This window comes from Bombus affinis, chromosome 13 (assembly GCF_024516045.1).
Source record: "Bombus affinis isolate iyBomAffi1 chromosome 13, iyBomAffi1.2, whole genome shotgun sequence".
In the NCBI taxonomy this organism is placed as follows: Eukaryota; Metazoa; Arthropoda; class Insecta; order Hymenoptera; family Apidae; genus Bombus; species Bombus affinis.
The window spans coordinates 7428176-7450714 of record NC_066356.1 but is presented as its reverse complement, the minus strand read 5'-3'; the positions used below and the strand labels follow the sequence as shown (position 1 = coordinate 7450714).

The following is a 22539-nucleotide window of genomic DNA, read 5'->3' as shown; positions in this document are numbered from 1 at the left end:
ATCAGAGATAAAATAAATTCGCTGTCAGAGCACAAATTGTTCCTACCCGTCGATTCAACGCGTGTCCAGCGCGGAGATTAATTTCCAGCGGCTACCAAGCTTTCGGAAGATGATCGCCAGTCCAGATAACAGAACATAGGAACTGACGCAGAGATGATAAAGGGCGGAATCCGACTCTTCCCGCCTCGGGAGGAAAGTCGCGTGCTGCGACGAAAGACGACGCATCGGATTCGTCGCATTCCGACGAGACGTGCCCGAGACCACGAAGAGAGGAACATGAGTATTCCAATTTTAATGCGTACTTGTATTTCCCTTCTCTCTTCCCGTATCAAACGTTATCGATACTTTTTAATAATGCAGGAATAATTCAAGAATCGAATTAAAAATGCATTGCGAGTGTCGAGAAGGGATTTAAATCGATGCAATTCCTGACGAGTATCGAGGAATATCAATGAGGCCAATCATTCACGACTAATTTGAAGTCACAAGACACGAATATTCCAATTAAAAATGCATTACAATCGCCACACGGCGTTATTTAAATCGGAGTCGTCGATGATAAATCGCTCAGGATTTCGTCGAAACGATCGTCGCGACGAAACTTGTTCCTGGCTCTGTCGTTGGCATTTCGGGGATTCTTCTTTTTTAAATGTTCCAGCAGAATCGCGCGAAATAAGAGGAACAGGAAGATGTCTCGGAAGAATCTTCAATTTTCTTCGGTTCTCATCTTCTAGGACTGACTGACTGGCCATCTGGTTTACTGTTTCCATCGTGGCCAGCAACTACGCATTTCCGCGCGTTAAATTCCTCTGTGGGAATCACACTGTTCACTTGGATCAGATACGATACGTTCGGCTGAACCAGATCCATGTACCAGAATCCGGCGAGTCTCCGATCGTAGTGCAGTCAACGTTGTTTTTTATCTTCCGGCATCGCATTCCCAGACTCTCTGTATCTTTTCAATTTGTTACGTTCAGCGACTTTCGAATCTTTAATTAAGGTTGTGTTTTCATAAATCGTTTTCTACAAACACAAAAAAAAAAAGAAGGACGACAAAGATAAATACGATATTATTATGGATTTAATACGAGTGAATAAGCGAACCTAATTTTGGACTGGCCAATATTAAATGAAATTATTCCAATACTTTCGCGAGCCACGGTATGATCTCCAACTGGAATCGTTAATGCGTTATTTTAATTAAGAGGGACAATTTTTTACGAGCCTTACGAGAATTGTATCAATTGGTCGTCGATACACTGCTTTATCCTCGTACTTATCTCTTTCATAAATTTTGATGAATTACCATGAACGAAAATAATTTAGAAAATGAGAGAACATTGAAAACATTCTCGTACGGTCGCTTCCTCTTTTTAGAAATTATAATTATTATACATCGTTATCCTCATAATGCATTGTTTAAAAACGTCCAAATTCGATTAAAATTGTAATATGGTTCGTCGATGACAACTGTAAATCCACGAAATTTTTGTTTAACCTACTAAGGAATAAGCTAACGACAGGATAGTTAGAGGACAAGATCGACGAATTCTCGCACTGGAGGTTCCTTAGAGACGATTTTTCGATCCGGGAGGCAACGTGATGCCGCGACGTGCTGCACCACGCTGATGTTAAGAAGCATGTGTAACGCCGATGTTTATCCACAAGTTATGCTCTTCGGATTTCGCTATTCTCAACGGGCTTGGCCCCGTGCCAGGGACCTAAAACTGGCTTGCTTAACTTCTACTACGTAGAGCAGGAAAATAGAGGAGGTGTGTAGAATTATCAAGGCCGTAGACAGTTCGGCGAAGCGGATAGCTCCGAAAAATGCAAATTGCGCCTGAGTGGCGGGAACGTACGTCAATCGTTCGTTTGACGCACCCATCTATCTTGAAATAATTTCAGTCTACTCGTTTTCTCTATTCTTAGAAAGAACATTCTCGGGCATTTGTCGAACGATTAAGGAAAAACTGATGGCCGGGGGAAATTCATAGATCATCCTGTATCCGATCTCTATTCTTACTTTAAACAGTAACTTAATTATGTCTGTAATAACTCGCACCTCCTTTCTCTAAAATACCCATAAACTGATTTCTTTTCCTTAGCTGAAATTTAGCATATTCTCATTTTTCGAGATATGTTGAAATATTTGAAGCTCCCTGCGTTCTGCACCTTTAAGGAACGTCAGAAGGTATACAGGTTCAATATTTTTAATCGAACGAAGAAAGACGAAGATGGTGTAAAACTTTCGTTTTCTTCAATTTCGATATGATAGATGGGGCATTTTAGTTAAGAAGGGCAACGATCTTTTGCTCAACAAGGGGTCGCAAACCTTACAAAAATCCTATCAATTTGTTATTGATGATTCGCTTCATCCCTCGCGTTTCTTGAATTTTTACTTTCCTTTAAAATTTCTTTTCTCCGAGTAGATTATCAAAGGCGTGCATTGAACATCATAAAATTATATTCAAATAAAAATATCTAGTTTCGAATGGAGTACGTCCTTCAAAAAATAAATGGCTTAAAAGTGATTCGGATACTAGGAGAATGACCTAATGGAATGGACGTTTGTTGTTTGTTTGATCGATGAAACGATCGATCAAGAAGGAACTCTTCTTGTAGACGTTGATCAAGGACTGTTTGTCTGTTTTTTAACTTCCACTTCTTACGACGCATCGCAGTCGCTGTATAAGCACTGTCTACCTAGACCTAGACTGTCTAGGAAATCAAATTCTCCGCAGTTAGGGTGTCAGATAGCGCATGAAAAACATGCGGGCCTGGTTTCCTACAAAAATTTGTACGTGACTCGTGTTCCTGTCTCGTCTCCCGTCGCGTCTCGGATAGATAAGAGGCGACTCATCTTCCTGATCCACATCGTTTTAACCTTATGCTCCGCCGAATTAATTTGTTAATCACTTCCTATAATAGTGAAATCAAACATTCACGAAAACAAATCAGTTTCAAGTTGTTTGATTTTAATTCTTACAAAGTATGTTAATACGATATATATAATTTAATTATTCATAAGCATGATACAATTTATTTTATATAAAGATGAAACAACGTGCACCCTTTTGCACGATTAGACTAATTAAACTAGAACTACTGATCTTTACCATGCATCCAAAGTCTGTTAAACATAGTTAATTAGAACTAAATAAATAAGTACATATATGTAATCATGCTCCTGCTTCGATGAAAGTAAAAATTAAAATTACAATAATTTTCAATAATTACGAAAAAAAAAGTTTGATACCAATGATTTTAATTGGTATTTCTAGTGTTAACAAATAGCCGTGATTAACAGATCACCTAGATCCTGAGTAATTGAATGTTTTTGCCAACAAAGGGCCTTCTTTAGCACATTCCTGTTTTCTTGCGAATCGATCTGAAATCGCATCTGAAATCAATTCTGAAGGTTTTCGAAGTTATATTATTCGTGAACCGATCTTTTTTTTTCTGGAAAGACCTTCGATCGGTCCACGTGCGCTTAAGAAATCCGCCTCTCCCATTATTCGGGTACGCGGACAAATAAGCCTCGTTATATAATTTGATCGAAATCTCAGGCAAAGAAAAAAGGGAGGATTGAAATCGATGGCATTCCGACTCACGCTCCAGGCGACACATTCATCGTAACCTTTCCCTAAATAAATGGGTGAAAGCTTCAGCGTGCAGGAGTAACTAATTATCTAGTGGCAACATACTCGCAATCTTCTCGGAGGTCAGCGATAAAGCGTTTGTTTGCGCGAGTGAATATTTAACGCGCTGAAGTTCCGTAATACCTGTGTTTTCAAAATTTTACATAGATTAGTGAGCAATCAAAGGAACAATGTTATTCTTAGAAGGTATTTGCAAAGTACTTTTGTAATTTTCCACAATTACATAATACTTTAACTTTAGTATTAGAAGTTATGTAAAAAATATATGAAGATTACAGGAGAAAATATAATAGGATATTTCTTGTTGAATTTCTAATTCTAATGTCGCCTTCTGGTTTAATGGAAAAATTTTAATACGACATAATTGAAAACCGATAGAAGCTGTTACGTGCAAGGATGTAAGTCTTTTCAAAATAATTGATAATTATAATAAATATCGTTATTAACACAAACGATATTTCAATATTACGGAGAGCAATATTTTAAAGTAATATTTTTAAAGGTAGAAAATCATTCAAATTACGAAAAATGCATCATTCTAAATCTGTAAAATTTCTATAAAAAATTACGGACTGGTAACTTTATCAACTCTGATAATTCTAAAGTTAATATAGGATTTTAAGATGTTTCTCAGAAATTCGCTATTGTCCAACGATCTCATTACCTTGTACCATCAAAGAACGGAAAACCTCAAGAACAATTCTTGAAATCGACGTAACTCGCTGTGAATTCCCCTAATTCCTCCGCAATTATTCACGCGTCCGTCATTAGGTGATTACGACGAAGGTGATATCTTTTTCAAGGTATACGCCGTACGATTAACGCAATACTTCTCGCGCACGATAATTATTTTTATCGTCCAGGAAGAGCGTCTTGCAATTTCCCCCCGGTCAGTCATTACACGGAATATCGTAGAATCGTGAGGATCCTCGTGATTCTCGGCTGAAATCTGAATTGCGAGCAAATATCGTCGATTACGAGCACGGTTTTCCGGTTTGCTGGTGCACGCGGAGGCCGCCAACGACTTGTGCGTGGCTAAACACGGCGGAAGAATTTTGATGGACCACGCAAGAGAAAGTATCGACAGCCGTCGCGACGTTCACCCTGTTAAATTGCGTTTCGCGTCCGCCTTCACCCACGATCCGTTACAACGACGCGTCGTCACGTGACCGACAGCTACGTACCAGACTCGTGTGAAAAAGAGCCAGGAATTTTTTTCGACCTGTCGCCGATACAATTGCCCTGTCTCCTCGAAATTCACGGGTTCTTTTCAAATTCAGGGCTCGTAGGGCTCGCTGGATGAACGAGGCATTCAAATCGACTCCGCAGGATTGTCGCCCTTTTCTGTTGTTGCGCAGGTAATTTTCGAACCACCGAAAATTCGCAGCTGTCGGAAGAAATTCGTTTCAAGGTATTCTCTCGTTTAGATAATTTTCGAGCCATCGAGAATTCATAGTCTGTCGAATTAACAGACTACTGAAAACTCATACCTATTAAAAAGTATCCAAGTTGAAAGAAATCTATTTCAAGATACTCGCATATAGTGGTGGCCATCTGTGTACATAAGACCGCTTCGTAATTTTTACAAAATAAACGGGATTAATGCTTGCTACAGATCACTCTTCGTAGTATCACATAGTGTCATGTGGTTCTATAGCGTAATTTTATTTTGTTTTTGAATCCATTACGGTTGAAAATGAAAAATAAAAATGATTCAAAAATTGCTTCGGCTACAATAATGAATTATGTATCGGTAGTCAATTTTAGCAAGCATGCATAATTTGTAACATATAACGTAACAACATGTACGATAAGCGTGACATTCTATTGTCTTATCGCGCTGCAGGTAGAAATCTACGATAATTAGCGCGCTTAACCCGTGTCCCCTACGCGACGCGAGGCTGATCGTATGAAACGAGGTCAATTGTAAAATCTTGTACTCGAAATTCATTGTTTCCCCTACTATCCATTGATGGTAATGATTAATAGTCATATCATCTTCAGTGATACAAGAGGCTTATCTGAGTGCACGCGTCCGAAGATATCGATGCCATAGCATTTCTGATCCGTCGAGCGTTAGTATAGTAGAATTCTTTTCTTTGCCCAAGACGGATCGTGACTAAGAACTTTTGCTTCCTTAACGTTCTATAATTTGACATTTAATTATGATAACATTTGTGTGTTGCGTATCGTAAAGGCTGTGATCGAATACGTGATATGATTTGGTCGGTATAATTCGTGTTGATAAAAAGAACAGTTCACTCCTCTTTTTCTTATATATATATATTTTTTTTTTATGTGTGTGTGTTCGTGAAAAAGTTATTGTTTGAAAATTAAGCCGTGTGTTGTGCGAAATTCGGCAATTAGTCGACTTACTTTTATCGGAGTTATCTGGTATCGAAATAAGCAATTATTGTCCTACTTATCAGTTGCCTGTACAAGTAAGGTAACCTCGCTTCTGCAGAAATAATTATTTTTTTCTTGATCACAATGTGTTAGTTATCTTTATGCCAGTTACTTAGTAGCAAACTGCGCCTGACAAAGAGAGCACATTTCTTTTGGAAATATGTCTGGGACCCTAAATCCCGATTTTGAGGTATTTTATATTTAGTTTATTCTATTCAATTATTTCAAGTATTTCAGATATTTTATACCGCATCTCTTCTATACAATTTCCTATTATTCTCTGCAATTTTTTCGCTAAAAATATTTCCTCTTACGTTAATTAGTTAATTTCTGAAAAAGTATTATCGTAAAACGTTATTTCCATATCATAGAAAATATTCTATTGCGTCGAGATTTCAAATGAGAGTGATTAGTATTCCTCAAGCGATTGTCCTTAGCAAGTTTCTCTGTTTTTACAGAGTAACGAGTTTAACACATTCGAGATTGAACATCTGACAAGCGAGGAAATGACAAGAGACGTGGTATGCGGTGCGCTTGTGTCTCTTCGTTTGTAATGAGAATGATAAAAGATTGTTAAAAGAATGCTATTGTTCAATGAGATAAATTATTACATAAAAGTTTCGTCAAGTATTTATCAACGATAGTCATGTTCCTCGTTATCTAGAATACTGGCGAAAACTGTGCAGAATTTTTTATATTTATATTTAGCGCAATATTATTTTTGTTATCATTTTGGCTATAAAATAGACTTATATTTTCAACTTCTGTTTCCTCTTTCAGGAAAGGGCAGAAAATTCAACTGGTTATTTGCGTGCAGGACACGATGCCTTGCACAATTTTTATTCAAAACATCAGCTACTGTTCAGGTGTCTGTATCTGACTATACTAAATGCTGTGGTACTAATTTATCTTGTTTCTGCCACATTATACTGGAAAAAAGACAGTGAGTAATCAGGTTTTTGAAAATTTGATTATTTCGTTATTTTTATTTAATCCGGACTTTTATCAGATGACGAGAATTACTTCAATTGGTGCGATGGTTACGGACTGCTAATCATCTTATTAGTGATCACTTATGGCGGACTTTTTTATCATTACCTAGGGCACTTAATTCTCGGATATTGTTGCCGACCATTCAACGACGTCGTCAAAAATCTCAATAAAACAAGGTAAAAATCTATTCGTTTTAATAAATGCACGATCGGCGATGTTATCAATGATTCAATTAATCACACCGAACGTTTCATTTCTATTTTTGGTAGATATGGAAGCATTATCATTCAGACGGTACTTTATGCTTGTTTCTTAATTGGAATCATTGTATTTCTTATTATTGACACTGCTAATTCGAGGGAGAGATTAAGGAGTGGACTTGGGATCATTATATTGCTCGCTATAGGATACATATTCTCGAAACATCCTGGTCGCGTGAGTAAATCACATATCAGATACTACAAAATTACGATTTAATATACACACAATCAATTCGATAAACTACCGAAATTTTGCATCAAATTTTATTTTACCTTCACTCTGAGTAGATTATCGAACAGACATCTTGAGATATAATGACGAGCGTATAAATAGGATACCTATTTCCAAATTCAATAAGTTGTATTATGAAAGTTCCATTTTTATCTTTTCCCTGTAACGTAGGATTTAAAAATACGTTTCTCATATTCTAAAGCACTTTAAATGTAGAACGGATTTTTATCTTAAATAATAACTTTATTGTAATGGTGCACATATGTATTTAAAGAATATGTAAATGTGTAACCATACTTAGAATGCACATGGAATGCAAAAACGTACGAAACATTCGAAGTAAAGTATTCATTATAGTATTTGGTAGATGAAATTTTTATTTAGCTTCCGATTCTTTATTTGTATTCATAAAGATATGAATTTGTACAGAAATTCGCAATCTAATTATAAAATATGATAGTTCGTCTAAGAACCTTTCCCATTTATATGCTCGCCGCTATTAAAACAAACGCTTAACATTACGTGTTCTATTTTACTCAAAAATCGGAAAAGTTTGACCAAGAATTGATATTTATTATCTTTACAAATTCAGGTCAAATGGAGGCCAGTTTTGTCTGGATTGATTCTACAGTTTCTCTTTGGTCTCTTGTTAATTCGATGGCCCTTGGGTCGATCTATTTTCCAATGCCTCGCTAACAAAGTAGAGGGGTTCTTGAACTTCGCCAAGAGCGGTGCAAGCTTCATTTACTCCGACAAATTAGTCACCGATGGTGTCTTCGCTTTCAGCGTCAGTGAATTCCCTCTTTTAGCCCACAAAATAAATTATCCTCGCTAACTAAAATACTTTATATTTCAGGTGCTGCCTGTGATCTTTTACTTCAGCTTCTTCATCCAGATTTTCTACTATTTAGGTACCATGCAATGGTTCATTTTCAATTTAGGTAGAATACTACAGAGTGTCGTGGGGACTTCGATTTGCGAATCAGTGACATGTGCTGGAAACATTTTTCTTGGAATGGTAGGAAGGTAGATCGGTATTTTTTTTGATATTGTGACTGTACATTTATTTTCAGACGGAATCACCGTTAATGATCAAACCTTATTTGAACAAATTGACTACCTCGGAATTGCACACCATTATGTGTTCGGGTTTTGCCACGGTGTCAGGTGACTAAACAAAATGTTCGACTATTTCCCTTTATCGAGAAGATGCTAATTATAATTTTTAGGAACCGTCTTCGCCGCGTACATAAAGTTTGGTGCAAATCCTGCTCATCTGATAACCTCCACTTTGATGGCAGCACCAGGAACTCTCTGTTACTCCAAGTTATTTTACCCGGAAACCGAAAAGATCATAGTCACTTCGCATAATGTTAAATTAGAAAAATCGTGAGTTTCTTTGCAATATAGTGTACTACGGTGATAGTACTTCAACGAAATGTTATTTATCATAGAAAATTTGTTTTAGGAAGGACTCCAGTTTAGTCGATGCTGCGAGCAAAGGAGCTGTGACAGCGATTCCTCTGATTTTAGGCATAATCGCTAACATCGTCGCGTTCGTGTCCTTTATGGCATTGGTCAACTCTCTGCTCTCTTGGATAGGGTCATTGGTTGGTTACGAAGAATTGACCTTGGAAGTGAGGAAATGGAACATTAAAATACTCAGAATAATTTCATTCTTTTTGTTTTGCTGAAAGTTGAGGTCATTCTTTTTTAGTTGATCCTATCGAAAGTATTCATGCCACTTAGTTGGATCATGGGAGTGCCCTGGGATCAATGTGACGACGTGGCTACTCTCATAGGTCTGAAGACTGTGGTTAACGAGTTTGTGGCTTACGAAACTCTAGGAAAGTATAAGGAACAAGGTCGAATTTTTGGTAGAACCGAGGCCATAGCTACTTTTGCGATTTGTGGATTTGCGAATCCTAGCTCAGTGGGAATCACCATGAGCATGATGAATTCTCTAGCTCCTGATAAGAAGGAATCTGTGGCCAGTACTGTCGTGAGAGCATTCGTGGGTGGCAGCATTATCTGTTTCATCACTGCTAGCATTGCTGGTAAGATTTGGAAGATCATTTTCCAGTTAAGATTTTCTCTACTAATGAACTTTCATTTTCAGGAATGCTGATATCTGATGACTATTACTAACAATGAGTAATCATATTGCCATGACTGATGGTCTAGTGATCACCACAATATCTATTGATTACCCAACTATCAGAAAAAGCCATTAGTTTATCGTTTCCTAAAATATTATTGTAAATAGGTAGGTCAATAAGGAAGACTTAGTTTCCTCGACAGACTTAACTGATATTATTGCACAATGTTATATTATAACATAAATATTAATATCGACAAATAACTCCGGGCGGCTACATCGAGTTCTTCTAAATCATTCTAAGTAAGTTTTGAAAAAAATGATGTAGTACGATTAACATGGAAACCTAAGCTAGTGCATTTTGTACATTTTCGGTGATCATAAATGCGATCGTGTATAATAATAAGTAAAGGAATATCACAAAAGACATCGATATAGTTGCTATTCAATGTATGGGATTGGCAATGTATCACATCTTGGATGTGGAATGTTTGTGTTGTATACTTTCTCGAACAACAAGAAGTGGGTGCAATATTATACGTATCCTAAATGCACTTTTATGGTAGACTGTGAAGTTGATGGACATCGTACAAATTATGTGTTCGATTGAATACATCAGTGGTTACCTCCAACATTTTTGGCAAAACATCGACGTTTCTTTGAACGTCTGTACCACAGACCTAAGAAAGAGATATGAAAAGAATGATTAAAATCCAGAACGATCTATTATTTTTATATAAAAACATAAATACCTTTCTGAATAATAATTCTCTGGTAGGCATTGTATACATGGCGACCACCGCTGCCTTTCTGACTACCCATGGATGGTGCTTAGCTAATGTTTTATTGTAAGCATCCTGGCAACAGCTGGATGTCTTATCACTGTCCGACAATTCTCCCAATTGTCTTAAAAACTCTCTAATAAAATCTACAAATTCAGAAGATATTAGTGAATAGAATACAATACATCCTTGCAGAGAAACTTTCATACATTGTAATACCTAATCCTCTATGAAGTCTTAACAGCGTACGAGCACCATTTGAGTGATCTCCTTTGTCCAGAATCTTGTTTTCTTTCTCATATTCTATCATAGATTTTATCGTGGTATAATTCCGGTCATCTTTGTTCATTAAATCATTCAATACCTGGATCTTTTCCTTCAAGTCAGAGGATACAAAGCCAAAAACACTGCCCATCAATTGGAAAAATCTGCAAACAAGAAATAACATTACACATATGTCATTCTCAAATGAAAACAGATGGTAGGAAGTATTTAATGACAGGGATTTGTAAATTTAGATCAATAAAAGATATTACACGAATTGTGGACATTACGCATGTCATTGACATTACGACAATAATTCAGGCTTAGGAGAAAGTTATAAATGACAATTAATTAGATGCAAAGTTTACTTCCAGCTGATTATAGGTTATAGTTAATAGAAAACACAATCTCTTGCCACCTTACTTGTAAAGTTCATTGTAGGCATCCAAATAGGCTCTAAGGTCAATATCGTCATCTTGTAAGAGCGCTCGATCAAAATGGTCGTGAACTAGTCTAAGATCAAAATACAGCAGTTCGGAGCCTTCCGCCATTTTCGCGTTTCCGTAACAGGCACAGTAAGTGACGACTAAACTCATTTGCCACTTGTTACTTGCCACGCAGGTAAAATTTAAATCACCTTATCTGAGCAAAGATAACATACTAATTAAACACAGTTCTGCTTTTATGCGTTCTGTTGTTCGTGGAAACTGAGATAACGAAATGAAGATGATAAATCGAGCTCTAGAAGTCAATTATATTCTGCTGTTTAGACTGGATGGTAGTTGATTATCAATGTCGAAAAATTTTAGTATTTATGTATATTGAAAATTTAGATGAATGGAGTTATACTTGAAAAATTTAGATACTTATAGGAAATGAACTTCATTTATAAAAGTGTTATTTTGATAAACTTTATTTTCTAACCTAGTGATTATGGTATCACATTGCGCATAAATTTTAGGTTTAATCCTTCAAAACGTAAAAGAAATTACAAAATATCTTTCTTCGTATCATTGGTATTTCGGTTCATTGAATATGAAATTTCTTTAGTTAATCAAGATTATCGACTTCTTAAGTAGTAGTAAAAGCAGAGAGATAGAACATGAATCGTTATAGAATCAAACACACCCTGGTGATAAATTTTGTAATTAAAATTTGAAAATAAATCTTATTGAATCATCTTTTTCGTTGATACATTTTCTTGATAACTTATACAATAAGATTTCAGAAACACTCAAACCTTGATTATTGCTTCACTTTAACATAATTTGTTCTTTTTATACCATACCAAAATATACCATAAAATATACCATTTATTGCTTTTAGATAAGGGTAAGGATGATAGAGAAGCGCGTTGCTCGGTAAGGTAGGAAATGTAACAAAAGTTGAACTCGTAAATGTAATCAAGTTATTAGTACTTTAATTTTAATACTCTATTATAAATTGATGGGTGTAATAATGTTGCAGTATATGAATTTAACTTGATTTTTGAGTCGTTACCTATCAACACTGCAATCGGTAATTGGTAAACAGTTTACCGATCGTAGTTTCTTCACAGGTTTCCAAACATCTCCAAGTGGGTCGCTGTACATTGTCCCTTTGTGCTCTCTCCAATCTAATTCAACTGCAAACGAATGACCATTAAACATTTCAAACTTGCGCTACCGCATATTCATTCGCGTGAAAGCAAATGAATAGAAAACTCTGAAGGAACATGTACTTTGGTAGAAAAAAATCTTCTGCTATCTTTTTATAATATCAAAGAAAAATATTTTACAATTTTGTCATTGTTACGTTTCATCAATTGAAATTGCCAATTCGCTAAAAATAATTAACTTGAAAATCGGCCATAATTTCCACGACCATGAACCTTAAGAAATGTCCACGGCAGTAATTGGTATTGACCATTACGTAATCGGCTACGCACACGAACAATAGCGTACGAACAAAAGAGTTTGAGAATCTGACTGACACATAGATATACGTTGGTAACTGGTATCCCTGGGGGCGTTAAATAATTCACCGCAGCTGGGACTGAGGGTTAGGTAAGAGGCGAAGCTTGTGGGAGGGCGAAGGAGGCGAAGGTTGAAGGGCCGATCAAATATTCACGTCTACTTCAACGCGGATGGAGCTAAGCAGCGTCGAGTATGGAGAACGTAACCGAGAAAACAAGAAGCAGCAAAATCGAGATTGACCATCTCTCATATCCTTTTTCCTTTCGAAAAACTTCCCGCTGCTTACGAATCACCGAATTCAGAAATCCAAACATTCCGGTCTATGCCATATGTCTTAGCCTTTCTTTTTTTACGACGGTTACCCGTATTCAGTCAAGTGATCTCACGGGGGTTCAACTCGAACGACCAATCACGCTGAGGCGCATAAAAATGTGTCACTGGGGTGTTGTAACGTCCGCCGTCGAAGCTTGACAATAGCGATTTCACCAATCGTCTTGATAGTTGCCCGCGATGTGCCACGAATTTGGCCAGTTTCAGCGTTTTCTCCCTTCTTTGTATACCATTCGAGTAAGTGGATAAGTGTTCCATTGTAAAGCAGATGACGAGGTTACTTTTGAAAATATCTGATTTTCTCACGGATCATCCATGATGTGTCATAAATCCGGTCAGCTTCGCCCTTCTTTTTCTCGTAATTCATAGTACAGAATACTGTCTACTATAACAGGCACATTTTTAGAATGTTGTTTTATCGTCAACTCGATGATTGACCTGGTCCTTACCTCTTCGACTCATCTACTCCTCGAAAAAGGCTCGTTCTTCCACGAATTTGATGTGTTTCAACGTTTCTCGTTCTTTGCAACTCATCCTGACTTTGATAACTATGTTGTTTAGCCTTTCTCCCCATACAGCTGTTGCGTTCATGCTTTGAAAAAAGCCTAATTTCTTACATAACTCACCTATGATGTGCCGCTAATTCGGTCCCCTTCGATATTTCTTTTCAAAGTTGCAAATGCAGAAAAGTTCTCCGCTATAACATAGACACGTTGTGGATGTTGTTTTATCGTCGATTCGATAATCGTCCCGTTATTTACTCTTTCACCCCATTCAGTTCCGGTGACCCTTTGTAAGAAAGCTGATCTTTCGAAGGCAACATCGTGCGGATGAAGGGCGCCAGAAAGAATTGGTCAACGAGGCGTACTCCGCTCCTAATCATCATTCTAATTATCCCGGTAACCCAATCCGGTGTTCGTGTCGCGCCTTGGCTTCTTGCCTCCATTCCCTCCTCAAATTCTCGATTCTCTCGTCCCAGTCCGCACCCTGTCTAACAAATTTTCTACCCTCCCAAGCCGAGTGTCGGTCGTCTCCTTCTTCGTCGATCGTCATCGTTCCCTCCTGCTCCGATATCTAGCTTCTTCTCTTTCCTTTCAAGCTGTCGGTTCCTTGCGCTCCTTGGTCCCGCGACGCGTCTCCTCTCTTTTCTTCCGTCTGGAAGTCTAGCTGCGGGATTACCGACGACCGCCCATCTAAGTTTAACAATTAACGGCCGACTAGGGAAAAATAAATTAATTGCGAACTAGCGCCGCGTGTCAGAAACACGCGGCCTAATCTATTGGACAGACCAGAGGCATTTTCTCCAGTCCTGTTAGACAGACTTCCGAAAGCCCACGCGCTGAAGATACGCCGCCGAAGATAAAGCGTTTTGTTGCGCTTTACAGACTAGTGATCGATACTAAAAGGAAGCAAGAAAATAGAGGAGATAGCCGGAGAAAAGACAATTACATGTGTTATCAAAATCAACGTTCTGAATAGTTTCACTTGTACGTATAACTATCGCTCTCCTCGGCTTTAGTTTCCCACGTATGAAGCTATTTTTGCGGGTTTTGGGTAGATTCAGATTAGATTCGTTAATTAATAAAAAGATAGTGGCAGTTTACATAGAATTTTGTGCAGTGTTATTATTAGTATTAATTTAATCGAACTCCAGACTGAAAGAATACAATGTATATGTACAGTATCGAATATACTTTGTCGTCTCGCAAGTAACGTGACCGCTTGTTTTCGTATACTAAATGAAAATAAAATAATTACCTCTTCTGTTTCTATAACTTTTTATCTTATCCTTTTCTATTAAATTTTCTAGTCCAATTTTATAAAACTCCGATGCTGAGAATTCCCGTTGTTTCAGACTTGATTATCAGACTGAACAACCGCATCGCTTATAGAACCAATCGAAGAAAACTATGTATCAGCATAGTAGCGTTTCCCGAGTGGGAGAGCGACTGCTGAGAAGTAGAAGAAACACGAAGCCACGGTGGGCTGGTCGACAGACACCCTTACGAATCTTTTCTTCCCTCACAGTCTCCTTTTGTTCCGGTTGTCAAGGCTGACAGAGAGTGCAAGCAGTCGGAGACGAGGTATTTGTCATACGTCGATAGGCGTCAGGATTGACATACTCCGCGAGCGTGAAACGGAAGCGACGTTTGGGGCGGCGACGATTGAAGGGTTCCGAGGGGAAGACAGATAAATATTTGAGGAATTTGTCGTCGCGGAAGACGTCGGCATCGGGAGACCTATCGCTTGTTTACCAGCTCTGTAAAAAAGGATTTCAGTCAATCCCCGTATGCAGAACGTACGAGGGTGAACTGCGGCGGTAGGGGTTGCTAACGTAATTATCGTGAGAAAACACGATCTTTTCCAATCCTATGTTACGCGAAGATTACGCTATTATACTAAGAGACACCGTTTTATCGAGATTTCTTCTTTCTTAACCCTTACGTAGGCAATCAAAATACTGCAAAGCGTAGAATGTGTAATAATGTTGTAAGCGTAAATCAAAGTGTACAATGGCTCGTAAAAGTATCCGAATGCTTGTAGAATCCTCTCATGAATATATTATGCAAAACATTTTGAAGATGTACAGACACAGAAGTTACAAGTAAAAGATACAAACGACTTACGTTTAGAAAGCGTGTAAAGGCGATAAAGGCTGTGAGCGGTTTTATTATATTTTCTCTAGGAAACAAGAGAATCGTAAAGAATTACCTACACTAGGGAGGAATAAATTTGAAACGGATCGATGAAGTATAAAAAGATAAATGAATCACTAGTTGGATCATTGCATCGATCGGCTTTCACAGAAAACTGTGAACGCTATAGCACCTGCGATTCGAAGAGGCAAGAGGGAAACAGGTCGGCTCGTTTCACGTCTGTCGATCGAGGGATACAGTTCTACGGTACATGTACGTCGGATGTAACGGATCGAGCGCGAAAAGCCCAGGTAGCCGGCGTAAAACGAGCCCGGGAAGTTCATTAATGGATTAAGAGTGCTGGGATCGATACGATTAGCGTGGCGCGCGCGAGCTAGAGCGAAGCAACACGCATCGAAACTTAAAACCGGTTTCCCCGGTGCCGATCAATTTTTCGCGTCGCGGCGGTGGGCTCTCGAGTCTCTTGATTTATGGAAAACACCGGAAGTCGCCATGCTCTCTGCAGTAGCTGATATTATCGGCAGAGATAGATAAATCTGGATTATCAAAGGATTCCCTTCGCGGGCGAAGACATACATTCGGGGGTGAGGGTAGGACACGGTAAACGAGAATCGTGCGCCGCGCCGCCCTGACAAAGGAAAAAGAACGAGCAAGGCGATCTGTCAAACAAAGTCTATGAATACGTTCGCTGATATACAGACGAAGCTTTTGAAAGTCTCTGTTTGGCTAGCGAACGAATTTAAAGTACCTCCTATCGTACAATGGTGTCCAGAAGTATTAGGACGCCTGCTGGCTGTGCACGAAACGGCGACGATTAATCCAAAATATCGTGCAAACGATTGATCGATCAAAATTTTGTACCCGTGCAAGGTTTCAATATAAGAATTTGTTGAAACTATTTGGAAGAATTATATTTGATAATATGATAAATTATAATGATTACGTGTTGATGGTGGTTTGTATAGAAAATCGCAAGAAGACTGTTCGAAGCTTCTGTTCTAAAGAATCTGTGTTCCAAAATCCTTTGCGCATAATTTTTTAATGATCGAGGTCAATCTAACTTTTCGCAAATGTCCTATAGAAGCCATGCTGATCGACTGTATAAAATGCAAATAAAAATGTCGTTCTCAAACGTTGCGGGTAAAATTTTATCTTGAAACTTGCAATTATTTATGTTACTTCCTCCTGACTAGTAAATTCCCGAAAAAATTCTTTATTGTTTAAGATGAACGCTGGTTTTACACCTATGAATTTTATTATAGAAAAATGTAGTTGATCAGTTTATAGACTTAGGTGTACGTAAACCTACCAAACAGTCAACGTCGAAAGAAAGAAGCATTTAAATGATATCACTGCGTTATAGCGTTATGATAATTGTTTCGGGATGTTTCAGGGATCCTTACGAATCTATTAGGTGTAATTCATGAAGAATCGCCGATAATTCCACTACTAGCCAAGGATGGTTTCCTATTGATCCCTCGGTTTGATATGAGCACCGTGTAGCGTACGGGCCCTTAGACCTCGTATGGGGATTGAATTTTAAAACTACCCCCTAGAGAGAAACGGCGAAGTTGGCGTCAGTCCGTCTTTTTGAATCAGACTGCTACACGCCCGGCCTCGCTGTTGCGTGAAGAAATACAAATCCCATAGGGCCGTGTGTCGATACTTCTGTCAACGCCGAATCGACACGCTATAATGTTCAACATATGGCCTATCTTTCACTTTTGCGACCTAAAAGATATGCGTAGAAAAATGAATATGACGAGTCATAGATAATTTATTAATTATTGTATAGGAATAAGAGACGATGAAGGATTTGTATAGATTTTAAATTATACTATACAGGTCATAATAAATTATTTAATATAACACATTATCGAATGCAATATTGTATTATTGTATATTGCACATTTTATAATGCAAATACAGGATACATTTATTCAACTATACCATGCAAACTCATATAAAATCATTCCGTATCCCAAATTGGGATTCTCGATAACACCGCGCTCTTACAGACTGTACAGTCGCGGACAGAATTAAGTAGACACTCTTCAAACCAAAATAAATTTTTAAAATTGGGCCAGTCGATTTTTTCGTACACCCCGTTTTTCATCCTTTCGATGTCTCAAATCGACACTATATAAATATTCTCCGGGCATAATATTCTGCATATACAAAACATATGCTTCACACGATATGTTTCTCGTAAAATTTCAAGTTCTTATTCCTTTTTTTCTTTTTAGAAACAATTATTCTTCTCCGAAGAAAGAGGCGAATATTAAATCTGGCTGAACACTCGGAATCTTTCGAACACAGTCTCGCGGAGGCCGTGCTCATTTGCTCGGGAGGATGGCAGTCGCCGTCGTTGCTTGGTGACCTCGTAGATTAAAGACGAGCGGCAAGTACGACGGTCCCAGGCGACCCTTTATGTCGAGCCACGTTTCTACGCTGCTTGAACTATATAGAAGAGAAGATGGCGAGGAGAGCGAGGGGCGAAAGGTAGCCGGGTTGAAGATAGGAAGGCGACGGCTGGGTGGAAGGAAGCAAGGTGGTAAGACTCACGGCAGGATGGCGGTTGGTTGGAGGTTTCAAGGTGGAGCCGGGGCTGCTGTCGTGGCTCTAATAAGCTACCCCCAACCACCGTTCCACCTTACGACCCTTACATCCCTTTAGGGGCAAGCCTGGCTGCCCTGCAATTTGATAAACTGTCACTAGCGGAAGGCCTCGCTATTCGAAACTACTCCTCCCTAGCCCTATCGCTTTTCTTCGACACGATCGGTTCAATTAATCGTCTAATTTTTGTATTGATATGGTAATTTTTTTTACCTGTCGTAGGAAACGTCTGAGTTGAAGATTTATTTATTTATATATTTATTTATTCATTTAGCAGGTTCAACTGGAACCTTTAGCGTATAATTTATTTATTAAAAAGTTAAACTAGTAACTGAAGTGTACAAGTACTTTCTTGGTTTCCTTCGATAAACAATGTATCACTGACAGCGTATGACTGGCTTGCATGAAAGTAATTACTGCAGCGCAAATACAACGAAAGTGTCGAAAAGAGAACGAGTTATTTTATCAGTTGATCGATATTTAATCGATAGTATTTCTGGTTGTCAGGTGTTTGTTATTTACCGTAGGAGCGTTTATACTAAGCAAGCAAGGAAAATTTCGTCTCTCGTACAGCAAGGGAGGTACCTTCTTTCGCCACAATCCATTCGGTCAATTGTCTAATTTTTGTATAATTAATATGGTATCTTCTCTTTTAGGTGAGAAAGGTTCGAGTGAAAGATGGTGAAGTGACAAATGATTTAATAACTATTTATTAAAGCCATTCGGCGGGGACATCGAAATACAAAACTCATCTTCTTATCACTTGAAGATCCCAGCGAACGATACGACAATTTGATCTCAATGTCGCTTTACTAGATTAACTAAGAGACAAATTTTTACGCAAAATGGCTGAAAGTGGAAAGAACGATATTTTAACACCATGACAAATACCTTTCTTTAAATTATTAAAAAGATGGGAAAATGTTTTACCTCAAAATCGAATAGAAGCGCAATGTACTGAATTTTAAAACTGCTGTCCGGTGAAGAAAAAAAGAAAAAAAAGAAAATAGAAAATGTAACCTATACAGCGATATTTCCTTATAATATTCACTTTCCTTTCAAGCGATCGATCTGTTTAACAATCTAATTTTTATATTAATATCGTAATCTTTTTCCAGGTGCCGTGGAAGAGGTTCGAGTTGAAGGTGTTCGTGAAACGAGACATCCCATTTCCATGCAAATCGCCGGGCCATAATTCCAGTAGGTTGAATCTGGAAAAAATTACAGCATCTGTAGTTAGTTCCGGGCGGAAGATCGCATTTCAAGAACGTTCCACTTGCTTCTTTCTTTCTTCGTGGAGGATATCACGTGCGGGGGGAGGGGGAGGGGGCAATTCCATTATCAACGACGACTTCTGTCGCGGATTGTGTTCCTCGTTGCGTGTATCGATCCGCACCTCGCAGCTGGACGGTATCGTACTCGATGGAGCGAAAGGGCAGCTGTGCCGCAGGACCTTGAAGACCAACGGACCCCAGCCTCTTGGGAAATGATACCACTTTGCAAGGAGCGAATGGAAATGACCATTGGATCGCCTCCGGCTCCGGCTCGCCACTCTCTTGGGTCGTTCTTGGTCAGAGACGATGACGATTCCGAGGGACAGGGTAACAGAACTACCCTGATTAAGGAGCGGTCGCGTTCCGGCTATCCTCTAACCCATATAATTCTCCACATACAGCGGTCGGATTCTTTGTAATTGCTGTGAGAAGCGCGCGTTAATTTCTGTACTCGAGAAATTATACGTCTATTATTAAGTTCGAGGGTTACTTGCCGCGAGATTAGTGGACGTGGCTTATTTGACAATTTTATTTGACGAATCTGCCTACGGTAGGATTACCGGTATTGTACTAATTAATACTAGTAAATTCGGGCAATCGAATTTTGCGAATGTGAGGCAGTTTTAAGGAGAGGTGGAATTGGGGAAGAATACAGGACGCGGAAAAAAAGAAAGGAAGGAAAAGAAGGAAGGCGAAGACAGGGTAAAAAGGAAAAGGACGAAGAATAACAAGGGAAGATAGAGGAATGGAAGGAAGGTAGCAAAGATGGCAAGTGAGAGAAGAGGAAAGGGTATGAACAACCTCGAATTTGAATTAATTAGATCAATGATGATTGTCGTATAGATAAAGAAATACTCGAACGTATCAATGTAGGCTAAGGTAAGTTAAAGATTATTATACACTTAAACAGATCATTCTTGTATTTAATTGCAATTTCAAATGTAATTAGCAAGTTCAGAGGAAAGATAAGGTTGATTCGTAGGAGATAGAACTTTAACGTAACCAAGGTAATCGAAGGTTGCTCAGAAACGATGAGAAACTTGGCTGAAGAGGGTGTGTGGATGTGCACCCTTCGTGTGACGAGTCGTTTCTTGACGCTAACGGACCCTCGTTTCTACGTCCAACGCGACATTACCGTCGTCTACGAGACATTTTCATCGTGGATCATTCCGGCTGCTAGTCTAACTGCCAGGAGATCGTGCTTGTAATTGTCAAAGAACAGCTATGTAAGTGTCTAGTTTCTAACTTTCAAACTTCTAGAATATCGAAAAAGGTATTGCACAGATGAGAAGGAATCTACATGAATCATCTAGATTATATCAGAATTCATTTGAAATAGAATTAGAATAGAAAGTATAACAAAGGAGCGAGATATAAAAATCACAGAAAATTATTGGAAACTAAAATTCGAGAAGAAAATATAACAGACGACGACTCGTTAATCATCGCTTGCTTTAATTTTCCAACTTGTGGGATAAGAAGAAACATCGCGAATCTTCTAAAACTTTAGAATATTCTATAATCTGGAGATTCTTTTACGTTGTTTTCGAATTTATTTGAAACAGAATTCAAGCGGAAAACGTAATAGACGGCTGACTGTGAAACTGAACATGAAACTTTCCACACCATAGGATTAAAGCGATCAAGGTGCTCGAATGGGAAAATTGTGTTCCCGTGACGCAGTCCACAGTGCGGATTCCACAGATAAAAAGTCTTTTTAATTATCCTAAGTAACGTTTTTCGTAGATGCGTTCTCGAAGATCGCGTTGGTCATAATATTTAATCACCGTTCGCTTCTTCCCCTTGTCCTGTAAGAAGTTTTCTCGTTGAAAGATGAGAATAAATCGTCCATCACGTTAAAAGGTACACACTTCTTCGTGCAAACTTTTTACGTGGAAGGAACATTTTACTTTTCTCAGACTTTCGTCACGGTGGTTGGAATTTAATTCTTGTGGCTACTCGTCGATGTAATTGATGGACTTTATCAATGAAGTGTCAGGAGGAACGGGGCAGCGAGTTCGACAATAGATTTTCAGGCACTGGCACAACTTCGAACCCTTCCGATCTTAAAGATTACGAAACAAACAAGAGCGCGAAGCCGTCGAATGGGGTGACGATGCAGAGGGAGAACAACACCATCCCCTTAGATCCCACCCCTACCGATGTCTTCGCGAGAGACAACGATTTTCCGTAATAAGCTGGGAACAGAATTGATTATTTCTATAAAATTCTCCATGGGGATAAGAATAGAAACGTGCAACGTTCTTCGCGTAGATTTAAACGCTTAAGATTATTGTTAATGAGTTGCGACGCAAACTGGAAGCTTTGGATTAGGGATAAAAGAGGATAGAAGAAGGAAAAACGACTGTCTGAAAACCACAGAAGAAAATAGTGATAAATAAAATTCTCATCTTTTACAGAAAAATAATTGAACGTCAAGCGAAAAATCATGATAGTCTTTTAAGGAGAGAAATCTTAAAATGTAGTATCTTGTCAACAAGTTACACGTCAAACACACCTCGCGATCATTTAACGAAGTATTGATTCCCACAAATCATCGTTGATGTGTCATCTGCTTCGGAGAGGTTCGTATCTTCGAATATATTTTGGTCTGTTCTCTTTTTTAACTATTTTATAAAGTACATTTTTAGTCACCAAATGACAACAAATGTCAGAAAACCGGCAAAGATAGACTTGCCCTTAAATATTTGTATATCAATGTGGTCTTCATCTGGAAATACACTTTGCTTCGAAAACATCAGTATAATTTACCATCGAACTTCAAGATAAAGATTCAGGAAGAAGGTATCCGCAGCCCCTAACCCACGAAGAATCATCCAAGGCTGACTCCGTTACAACTGCAGCCCCTGCTACCATTCCGTAAGTTACCGTGACCTCATCCCCCGACGAGCCTCTGATGGGAGGGTGCAGAAAGAACGCGGTAGGGTGGCGTTTCATTTTTTGACACCCGGTGTATTTGATTCCACCCTTGTAATAAACCCCAGGGGTTGCC

The 22539-nt window shown here is 38.5% G+C and overlaps 2 protein-coding genes and 2 long non-coding RNA genes across 5 annotated transcripts in view; 2 read left to right on the top strand and 2 right to left on the bottom strand.

The window, feature by feature from the left end:
• The window catches only part of LOC126922972 (uncharacterized), a 299653-nt gene that overhangs the window by 42105 nt on the left and 235009 nt on the right, over positions 1-22539 (bottom strand). The gene's annotated exons all lie outside the window — the stretch shown is intronic.
• Positions 5429-10592, top strand: LOC126922911 (solute carrier family 28 member 3-like). Of its 2 annotated transcripts, XM_050735854.1 has the most exons (12): positions 5429-6255; positions 6524-6586; positions 6846-7008; positions 7075-7234; positions 7328-7493; positions 8143-8337; positions 8407-8568; positions 8624-8717; positions 8780-8939; positions 9019-9187; positions 9268-9607; positions 9670-10592. In XM_050735854.1, exons 1-12 carry the CDS (start codon positions 6226-6228, stop codon positions 9696-9698), a joined length of 1731 nt encoding a protein of 576 aa, XP_050591811.1. In that variant the 5' UTR covers positions 5429-6225; the 3' UTR covers positions 9699-10592. The 2 variants fall into 2 exon arrangements, with proteins under 2 accessions (XP_050591811.1, XP_050591812.1); XM_050735855.1 differs by lacking the exon at positions 6524-6586 and having other exon boundaries at positions 5468-6255.
• Positions 9840-11477, bottom strand: LOC126922946 (ceramide-1-phosphate transfer protein). Its single transcript, XM_050735917.1, has 4 exons — positions 11118-11477; positions 10650-10858; positions 10401-10576; positions 9840-10328 (listed from the first exon to the last, which is right to left on the bottom strand). The coding sequence occupies exons 1-4, from the start codon at positions 11288-11290 to the stop codon at positions 10206-10208; spliced, it is 681 nt and encodes a 226-aa protein (XP_050591874.1). The 5' UTR covers positions 11291-11477; the 3' UTR covers positions 9840-10205.
• On the top strand, positions 14328-17718 carry LOC126922969 (uncharacterized). The gene is made up of 2 exons (XR_007713008.1): positions 14328-14466; positions 14835-17718. It is a non-coding gene; the product is annotated as an uncharacterized LOC126922969 (long non-coding RNA).

Excerpts from the sequence above, each read along its gene's own strand:
- LOC126922946 (XM_050735917.1), bottom strand. The coding sequence starts at position 11,290 with ATGAGTTTAGTCGTCACTTACTGTGCCTGTTACGGAAACGCGAAAATG. Across the intron at positions 10,577-10,649 it reads AAGACTTCATAGAGGATTAG|ATTTTATTAGAGAGTTTTTA; the intron begins GTATTACAATGT and ends CTGAATTTGTAG. Across the intron at positions 10,329-10,400 it reads GAGAATTATTATTCAGAAAG|GTCTGTGGTACAGACGTTCA; the intron begins GTATTTATGTTT and ends TCTCTTTCTTAG.
- LOC126922911 (XM_050735854.1), top strand. The coding sequence starts at position 6,226 with ATGTCTGGGACCCTAAATCCCGATTTTGAG. Across the intron at positions 8,718-8,779 it reads GGGTTTTGCCACGGTGTCAG|GAACCGTCTTCGCCGCGTAC; the intron begins GTGACTAAACAA and ends TATAATTTTTAG. Across the intron at positions 9,608-9,669 it reads CATCACTGCTAGCATTGCTG|GAATGCTGATATCTGATGAC; the intron begins GTAAGATTTGGA and ends TTTCATTTTCAG.